Below are 10,295 nucleotides of genomic sequence, written 5' to 3'. Positions count from 1 at the left end.
GCACGTCATAGCAACTGGTCAACCAATTGACTGTCTGCCCCCCGGTGATCAGTGCACATCATAGCAAGCGGTTGAGCAGCCTTAGCATATCATTAGCATATTATGCTTTGATTGGTTGGTCGGTGTTCTGCCTTTCAGTCTATTTGCATATTACCCTTTTATTAAATAGGATGACTCAGTTGATCATTGAGTTCTTCGCCCTGTCTAATTCTAATGGATATCATTTGATGTGTAAGTAGCTGCAGAAAGGCATTTAAAACTCTTGAGAAGATACAACACTCTAGGGAGGTTAATATGGTGACTATGAGAATAATAGCCTAGGATTTAAAAATTCTCCAGAGCAGAAATTCCTAGGAGCCAAGATTTAACTAAATATACCAATAGATGAAATGTTGCCCATTAGATGAAAGAGTCACATCTGATCTGTAAGATCTTTTCATTTAGGGTAACAATTTCTGATTTATTAACACGAACATGTTTTACCAATTACAACATATGCACCTCCTTTTGGAGCAGTAGGGTAAGACTCGTCTATTTTGTAAGACTACTAAACTGATGTTCATTTAAAAATATGCTATAGATTATACTGTATAGCTTTGCCTTCTAGTCAGTTAATGCCCACCCCCCAAACCTCAGAGCTATGGAGATTTCATGCCTCTAAGAACATCAAAGTAATTAAATGACCCAACAACGTTGGTTCCCTGGCTTGCTTATATACTGTCTCCCTACATGTAAAAAAGGTGAACCTGTGGATGCCTCTCTTAAGGACAAATGACCGACCCACCTTTTTCTGCTTTGTTACCTCTTCCTGGATCCCTCTCTCCAACTGTTGAGCTCTTTCCCTTACACCATAGGGTTAAAGCCATCGCACTTCTGTAATACCTTCTGAAGCGGGGCTGAGAGTTTCGAGGGGACCAGTGGCCTCAAGCCCTTCTCACAGCTAAGACATCATTTCTTCTGGCTTTTGAAGATGGTCACTCCCCCCAAACCCCATTATCTCTTGCACAGTGGTTCGAACCCAGAGGATTTTCCAGGGGCATGATATTTGGCAAAGTGTGGAGACGTTTATGGTTGTCACAGCTGTGGGAATGACACCGGCACCGAGGGAGCAGAGGCCGGGGATGCACACTAGACAGCCCGAATAAACAGAAGTATTTGGCTCAAAAATGTCAGTAGTGCCCAGGCTTAGAAACCTTGCCTTAAAGCAAAGGGAAGAAAGGTCAAATCCCATAAATAGGTCACGGCACCAGGATTAGGGACACGCAGCACCCCGCACACTGAACCCGGAAATCCCCACCTCGCAGCAGTGACTTAGAAAACATGGCCACAGTAGTAACAAAGTTAAATTCACAAAATTTCATACTCTGAAATAGCTCCTCTTGGAGGCGGAGCTATGGCGAGGGCGGGGCCAGACTCTCGGAAAATAAACAAGACTTAAAAACTCACAATAGCACTGTGGAGCCGCCAACCTGTACCCACCTTTTTTTTTTTTTTTTAAAAATATATGTGTATTGATTTCAGAGAGAAAGGGAGAGGGAGAGAGAGATTGAAACATCAATGATGAGAGAGAATCATTGATGGGCTGCTTCCTGCACGCCCCCTACTGGGGATGGAGCCGGCAACCCGGGCATGTGCTCTTAACTGGAATCAAACCCGGGACCCTTCAGTGTGCAGGCCGAGGCTCTATCCACTGAACCAAACCGGCCAGGGTTGGACCCATCTCTTGCACCACGGGGAAGCTGGCACTTTTCCCACCACCTACACCTGAGATAACTGGGGGGCTGGCACAGCCCTAGAAAATTTACCGCCGCACTCCAGGCGGGTACAAGGGCTCAACAGCGGCCTCCCTTTCGAAGCCTCAGTACAAAGAGTTACTCCTCGCACCCACCGTTGAAAGGTGTAACCTAAGGACTACTGCTTCCGACGTCCAAGAGAACAGCGCGGGCCGGAGAGCCCCGCCTGGCCGCTGCCGGCGCCGAGCATGCGCAGAGACGTCGGCGTCGTGGGCGTGACTCCGACCCTAGCCCCGCCCCCTCTCCTCCCACCCGACGCCCCGCCCTTCGTCCCCGTCTCCGCATGCGCGTCCCAGACGGGGGTGGTGCTGCTCCATCCGGGTACCCAGCGGCCTGCGGTGGTTTTGTTTTTTTGGCTGAAACCGGGAGCGTGAGGCGGCCCCGAGTGGCACGACACCGGGCTCCGAACCGACGGCACGGGCGGGGCTGGACGTAAGTGCCAGGTGGGAGCGGGGGAGGAAGGCATCGCCGCGGCAGGATAGTGCTCGGACCGGACTCGGTGCCCGGCGGATGCTGAGTCGTTGTCTCCCACTCTGGGAGCTACAGACGGGCTGTGCCTGGACGGACCTTCGGGGCTACCTTCTTCGGACCGGTCCGGCGGCGGCGGGAGAGGGCAGCCGCGTCCGGATCCCGCCGGGCCGCGCCCTTCCCAGGACTCACAGGACCCCTGAAAAGCGCCTTTCCTCCCCTACGGGAGAGCTGGAGAAACTGAGGCTCGGCGGGCTCACCCGGCGAGCCGGACCGGTCTCCAGACCGTCCCGGTCCACACCCCGCACCCGAACCCCGCGTCTGTGGGCGGAGTTGGGCAGGAGAAGGGCTTCGAGGCGGGGTCACCGGGAAGAACCGAAAGTAAACATAGGAGGCGTGCTGTTCCTCCCGGGGAAGAGTAAAACGAGTGAATTTTCAAAATTAAAGGCTTATTAGCCCTGGTCATATCGCAGTTTTTAAGTGGGGACGGTGCGGTTGGATTCATTGCTCTTTATTAGGACATCAGTTTTTTTAAAAATAATATTTTATTGATTTTTTACAGAGAGGAAGGGAGAGGGATAGAGAGTCAGAAACATCGATCAGCTGCCTCCTGCACACCCCCCACCGGGGATGTGCTCGCAACCAAGGTACATGCCCTTGACCGGAATCGAACCCGGGACCCTTCAGTCCGCAGGCCGAGGCTCTATCCACTGAGCCAAACCAGCTAGGGCAGGACATCAGTTTTTAGACAGTCATGCTTGCTGGCTGAAGAGCAGCTTAATGGACGGGTTCAGATTCGCTGTGGGGGTTCGGGTGTTGCTGGATTATCAGCGAGTTATACGTAATTCTGGCTTTTTCATACCCTGAAACAGATACTGTGCTATGTCTCAAGCCATGTCTGTACAGCTCAGCTCGGAGGAATGTTTTATGTAACATGGTCAACTATGGTAATATAGCAGTGGATTTTTACGTCCGAATATTAATTCCAATGTTGTACTTTCTTTTGGCTGGAAAATAGCTGTTAGAATCAGAGATGGAGATATCAAAATGAAATGGGTGTTCTTTTTGTAGAAATTACACCAAAAGCCAGGCTTGGAGGAGATAAAAATAATGAAGTGATATGAGTAGAAGACCTGCAGTGCAGTGTTTAATTTCTTAATCTGAATGTGAAGAAACACATTTTAAATAAAATGTATAAATTCCTAAGAGAAATATTTTTCGTCTGACTGCATGCTTTAACTCAGAGCTAAAGTTTATCATTTCTCTCTCCACTATGTTAGTGCTCCTGGACTATACATATCAAAATCATGTGATAACTTAGTTTAGAATTAAAATTAATAATTATTATAAAAATTTTAAATACTTGGCTATCTACCTTTGTTCAGATTACTTAAATATACCAAAACGATTTTTTTATTGAGATATAATTGAAATGTAACATTAGTTTATGGTATACAACGTAATGGTATACAACGTAATGGTTGGATATTCTTATATATTGCAAAATGATCACCACAATAAGTCTAATTAACATCCATCACCACATAGTTACAAAATTTTTCTTGTGATGAGAACTTTCAAAATCTACTCTCTTAGCAACTTTCAAATAATACAATACAGTATTATTCACTGTATATTATATCCCTCCCCAGGACTTACTTATTTTATAAATGCAAGCCAAAGCCATCTTTTAAATTAAGAAAAATACTAAATAGAAAAAAAGGGAAAATAAATGAATCCAAATTTTATTTTCCAAGGTTATAATGTGGAAGTTTATCAAAAGTTAAATTGAATGTTCTGAAGAAGTGTATGTAGCCAAACTGCAGTACAGTTGAACTTTGCATAACATGGTTTGAACTGTGCAGGTCCACTTATAGGCGGATTTTTTTCAATAAATATACAGCCCTCGGCATCCTGGGGTTTCCCATCCCAGGAATCCACAGATGCAGAGGACCTACTGTATGCATTGTTCGACACTATCTATAATAATAAAAGCATAATATGCTAATTAGACCGGATGTCCTTCTGGATGTCCTTCCCGACGAAGCCGGGGCTGTGAGGGAAGCCCGGGTCCTGGGTGCCGGCAGCCGGGGGAAGGAAGGCCTACTCTTGCACGAATTTCATGCATCAGGCCTCTAGTTTTATATAAGGGACTTGAGCATCCTTGGTTTTTGATATCTTTGGAGATCCTGGAACCAATCTTGATCCTTCCCCCCCCACCCCCCACCCCTTTTACTGAGGGACTGTAGTTAAGTTTTTGAGGAGTCAAAAAGTTATCCTCAGGTTTTCCACTGCGTGAGTGTTGGGTTCCCCTAAACCCTCTTGTGTTCAAGGATCAACTATATTTGTAATTTCACTTTTATTAAGTTATTTCTGAGCTATTAATTATTTTCTAAGAACATAAGTCAGGTTTGAAACAAGTAAGTAGAAGCGCTTTAATTGTTTTTCTTTGTTTTTTTTAAGTGACCTGAAAAAATGTCTGGATTTCTAGAAGGCTTGAGATGCTCAGAATGCATTGATTGGGGGGAAAAACGCAATACTATTGCTTCCATTGCTGCTGGTGTTCTAGTAAGTGTCACTGATAATTTGGGTCGTCACTATTTTGGTGTGTTTGTTTTTATGTTTTAAATTCTGTATGCTGTTTTAAATTAATGTTTTTCATTATATATTTGCCCTTGATAATATCCAGAACCAGATTAAAGTAAAATAAATTATCTTGTGGTGTTAAATTGACTTTAGCATCCTACCTGAAACCATCTGCAGACTGCACTGTAATTAATCAAAAGGAAAAGCAGAACTGCAGCCATTACTTATTCACAATGTCAAGAGAATAGCTAAAATTCTATCAACAATAATTATTCTCTATATTACTTTGAAGTTTGGTTTTATTTTTCAATACGTATATCTTTCTGGAGGCTTATATCAGCAGCAGGCCATTCCTTTTGTTAGTTGGAATCTGAATCATTTTATTTCTTTCTCCTCCTTGAGATATTGTAACTGATTTCTAGTTCACAAAGTAAGATTATAGGCTTTATTATGAAAATATAAATATTGACTAAAGTAGACTTAGAAAAGAAGTTTATGTTAATATTCATTGCTGTCAGATTTAAGGGTATCTAATATTTAATCAGATATTAAACCATGTGCCAGTACATGTAAGAAATTGCTGGAACATTTAAGAAAAATTGGAAATTCATTGAAGGGATTCCTTCACTTTAATACCTTGCTTTCTTTTGCGCCAGTAATATATGAAATTTCTCCTTGATAATCACCTTTTTTGTTTGTTTTAGTTTTTTACAGGCTGGTGGATTAGCTGGTGGATTATCATAGATGCAGCTGTCATTTACCCCACTATGGAAGAGTTCAACCATTCATACCATGCAACCATCGCCTTCCTAATGTAAGTGTCGTTGTCAGTGACACTAATTACATAGGTTGTCACAAAATAAAAATGTTTTACACATAGTTGAGTAGATTTAAATTTTTGAAATGTCGTGAAGTTAACAGGTTGGGCATCGTTTAAAAGTCAAACAATAGAGGACTTATAAAGAGAAGCCACAACTCTCTTTTCTATTCTTCCTTTTACCTCTCCTCTTCCACTTCTATCTCCCAGCTTCTCTCAGCTGTCCTATTTCTATTCTATCAATGTTTATAACATTACTTTTAGGTCAGAAACCATGTAGTACTTTGTCTAAGGGTTTGTTTATTCATCTACCAAATATTTATTAAGGTTTTATAGTCCCAGACTCTGCTGTGGAAACAGGAAATAGAGTAGTGAATAAATCAGGAAAATCCTTGCCTTTTTGGAATTCATACTCTAATGAATGAGGCAGATAGTAACAAAAGAGAAATAAATTAAATACATAGCATGTTAGATAACGGTAAGCACTAGCGAGAAAAAGCAGAGAAGGGAGATATGAAATGTCAACAGAGCGTGTAGAGATTTCATACCAAGTCAAGGAATGCCTCACTAAGAAGGTGGTTTTTGAGCAAAGACTTGTAGAAATGAAGGAACTTATCATGGGGATATACATATAAGAGAGGATCATTTCAGACAGCAGCAAGTACCAGGACTCTATGGCATGGAGATCAGTAAGATTGGAGTGAAGGGCTAAGGTAATAAAAGCTAAAGAAGACTGAAGACTGTTCCAGACTGAGGAGACTAGAGAGATATTAGAATAAAATATACCTCATGATTCTGGACAGGATTCTTTTGCTATTAAGAGAATTATGGGCGGGGGGGGAGGACACATATGTAATACCCTTTGTAATACTTTTAGCAAAAAAAAAAAATTAAAATTAAAAAAAAAGAGAATTATTGGGGGGTGGGGGGAAGAGCATTATTGGGACAGTTGGGAAACTTGAATGAGGCCTGAAGATTAAATGGTAATGAATCATTGCTCATTTCCTGCTTTTGATGGTTGTATTGTGGTTCTTTAGAACTGTCTTGTTTGTGGGAAATACATATAATTGTATGCCTTGTTTGTAGGAAGTACAGTTCCTGGGATTGTGGGTCATCACGTTGACAACTTTAAAATATTCAGGGTCAAAAATTTAAAGTACTTGCAACTTTTCTGTAAGTTTGAGATTACATATAAAACTAGTAATATCAGAGAACAAATAGAGATTGTTTAAGAATGTGCTGAATAGTTAAGACTGACAAGACGGGGTCATGGCTATCTAAAAGAAAATTGTGAATTTTATTCAGATGGCTCAGCAAGGAAAAACAGGAGCTAAGAACCACTAACACAGGAACATCTACATTTTTAAAAATATGAAGCTTGTTTTAAAATATATCTATTTTCCTGGCCTGCGTGGCTCAGTGGTTCGATTCCTGGTCAGGGCACATGCCTGGCTTGCTGACTTGATCCCCAGTAGGGGGCGTGCAGGAGGCAGCTGATCAATAATTCTCTCTCATCATTGATGTTTCTATCTCTCTCTCCCTCTTCCTTCCTCTCTGAAATCAATAAAAATATATTAAAAAATAAAATATATCTATTTCATGTACCAAGTAATTTAGTTAATGTCATTGAAAATAATTATGAGTATTTTGATCATTCTAAAACTTAGATTTGAGTCCTTCTCAGTGGTTAGAGTGTCAGCCCAAGGACTGGAGGGTTCCTGGTTCGATTCCTATGAAGGGCACATACCTCGATTGCAGGCTCAATCATCGGCCCTGGTCAGGGCCCTTGTGGGAGGCAACCAATCGATATGTCTCTCTCACATCAATGTTTCTCTGCCTCTCTCTCTCTCTCTCTCCCTTCCACTCTCTCTCTCAAAATCAATGGAAAAGTATCCTCAAGTGAGGATTAACAAAACAAACAAACTAAAATTTAGATTTGAATGAATAAATTAAGACTATATTATTGAGAAAAAATTAGGGTTCACATATTCAATACATTTATTGAGCACCTACCATTTGTTAAGCCCTGTGCTAGACACTGAAAATAAAAATGAGAAACAAGATAGACAGAGCTCCTGCCTTCATGAAGCTTATATTCTAGTGGTATATGTGTGTGTGCTAAATGTATGTAACTTGATATATTGTGAACATTTTCCCATGACATTTAAACATTTTTTAAAGGATACTTCTAAAGAAGGCAAGGCTATCTCAGTCTAGAGTGGTACTCTGTGAAAATCAGTGAGACTTTTTATGTTTGGAAAATCTATCAGGAAGTGAAAAAAAGATTTTACCCCTTGATTCTCTTTGTGTTGAGTATGTCTGATATGTACAAATGGAAAACTAGATGGGACCAAGCTAAAGATTATTCTAGTCTTAGCAAGATAAAAATTTTTTATTGAGGTATAATTGACTATTTTGAGAATTTCACTCTCACATTTTAAAAAGCATCAGAATCATCTAAAGGACCTGTTAAAACTCAGATTGCTAAGCTGCATACCCAGAGTTTTGCTTCATAAGTTTAGATGGGGCTGGGAATTTTCTTTCTAATGTGTTCCCAGGTGATGGCTGATTCTGCCAGTCTTGTGACTATAACTGCTGCTTTAGAGCATATCTGATTGAAGGGACTTGCTTAAGATCATATGAACCCATTACTCTAGACTCATGAGGCCTAAGCTTAAATTTGAGGAACTCTAGCTTATTGTATCTGATAATCTGATGTCATGGATAGTCTCCTCTTGGCATCGGAAACCCTGATTTCTTGGTTTTATTTATACAGGATTAATGCAGTATCGAATGGACAAGTCCGAGGAGATAGTTACAGTGAAGGTTGCCTGGGTCAAACAGGTAAATAGGTACAAATAATGTCTTACTATGCATCCTTAAAATGAGAATATATATAACTCCTTCAGATCAGGAATGGAATGAAGGTGTATCTAGAGCAGAAGTTACAGGTTCCAAGGCATAAGGTAAAAGTTGCATTTGGTTAGATTTGGCTTTAAAGTACAGAATATGCAGTTTTGAATATATAACCCTGTGCAATAATGTAGATATAAATGTACACAATAAAGAACAGTGCATAACGAATGTATATGCAAAATAGAACTTACCTTACTTTCCAGCTATCCCATATAAATTTTTTTCTCTTTTTTGCCAACCTTATTTGATTGAACTAGCATTTTGAAATAGTTTAGAATCATAGGTTTAAGTGTCTGTTTTAAAATACACAACATAAAGTTTGCCATCTTAACCATTTCTAAATGTAGTTAGTAGTGTTAGTATATTCACATTGTTGTGCAGCCAACCTCCAGAACTTCTTTTTATCTTGCATACTGAATATAATAATAGAATTTTAGTGTGTGGGTTCATCCAGGCCCTTCCTCCTCAGCTGAGGAAATCATATCCCCTAGACTCCATTGCCATGCACCCAAGGTAAGCAGGATACAGGACATGTGTGGCAGTTTCTAGAGTCCAGTGTGCTCAAAGAATTGAGGGGACAAATATTTATTAAGCAATGTAAATGGTAAACTGAAAGTATTACATCCATACAGAAATAAACTTGGATGTAGGCAAATTGCAAGGTTTTTTGTTGTTTGTATAATGAAACTAGAGGCCTGATGCATGAAATCATGCAAGGGCTTTTGCCCCAGCCCCTGCCTGCTGTGGCTTTATCCAGGAGGAAGGACGTCTGGTCTAATTAGCATATTGTGCTTTTATTATTATAGATAGGAGAAACCACTAGTCAGCTATGATCTCTCCTTGGTTCGTTCACTGTCTTTGTAGATGAACTTAAGTAGAAGAGATCCAGAAACATGTACCTACCATAACTTTATAAACTAAAGGAATAGGTGAATGTTAGTAGTTAGTGTTGATAATAATCTTCTATATACACTAGAGGCCAGTTGCATGAAGATTCGCGCAATAGGCCTTCCTTCCCCTGGATGCTGGCTCCGGTTTTCCTCCAGCACCCGGGACCCAGGCCTTTGGTTCGGCCGCAGCAGAGAAGCCAAGCCTCGAGCCGCTCCGGCCACAGCAGCCAGGCTTGGCTTCTCCACTCCGGCCGCAGCAGTGAGGCTTCAGTCGTCTTCAGTTTTTGCTCTGCGTCTGCATATGCAAATTAACCACCATCTTTGTTGGGTTAATTTGCATACTCATCCTGATTAGCTGGTGGGTGTAGCGGAGTGACACCAATTTGCGTGTTTCTCTTTTATTAGTGTAGATAAAAGGCTAATATGCAAAGTGTCCCCTTGGGAGTTCAACTGGGAGACCAGGAGTTCAATTGCTCACTATGACGTGCACTGACCACGAGGGGGTGGTGCAGAATGAAGGAAGGCCCCAGCTGACAGCCGGAAGGCCCCAGCTGACAGCTGGAAGGTCCTGATCGCCGGCCAGGCCTAGGGACCCTACCCGTGCACGAATTTTGTGCACCCGGCCTCTAGGCAGACAATAATAGCTAGAACTAAGACTAAAAGAATATGGCCGTCGCATCTTTAAATAAAATTTGTTAGCTAGCATAGCTTTGGGGGGGTTCAGAGACAGTTGTATTTGTTTTTTGTGTGTGTGGTTTTAATATCACATCTATGAGTAGCAGCTTATTTCATAACTATTATTTTATGTTTATATATTAAATAAGA

The 10,295-nt window shown here is 41.3% G+C and overlaps 1 protein-coding gene across 2 annotated transcripts in view; it reads left to right on the top strand.

Annotated features, from left to right (window-relative positions):
• Positions 1–2,071: 2,071 nt before the first annotated feature.
• Positions 2,072–10,295, top strand: part of TMEM50A (transmembrane protein 50A) — a 13,592-nt gene continuing 5,368 nt past the window's right edge. The window contains exons 1-4 of one of the 2 annotated variants that reach the window (XM_006101980.3): positions 2,072–2,225; positions 4,725–4,829; positions 5,552–5,661; positions 8,441–8,508. In XM_006101980.3, the coding sequence (XP_006102042.1) occupies positions 4,737–4,829; positions 5,552–5,661; positions 8,441–8,508 (271 nt within the window). In that variant the 5' untranslated portion in view covers positions 2,072–2,225; positions 4,725–4,736. Of the gene's footprint in view, positions 2,226–2,983; positions 3,209–4,724; positions 4,830–5,551; positions 5,662–8,440; positions 8,509–10,295 lie in introns of those variants that run through there. The other variant, XM_014467355.2, reaches the window with a different exon arrangement.

This window comes from Myotis lucifugus, unplaced genomic scaffold (genome assembly GCF_000147115.1).
Source record: "Myotis lucifugus unplaced genomic scaffold, Myoluc2.0 scaffold_389, whole genome shotgun sequence".
NCBI lineage: Eukaryota > Metazoa > Chordata > Mammalia > Chiroptera > Vespertilionidae > Myotis > Myotis lucifugus.
This window is presented reverse-complemented; position numbering and strand designations above follow the sequence as displayed.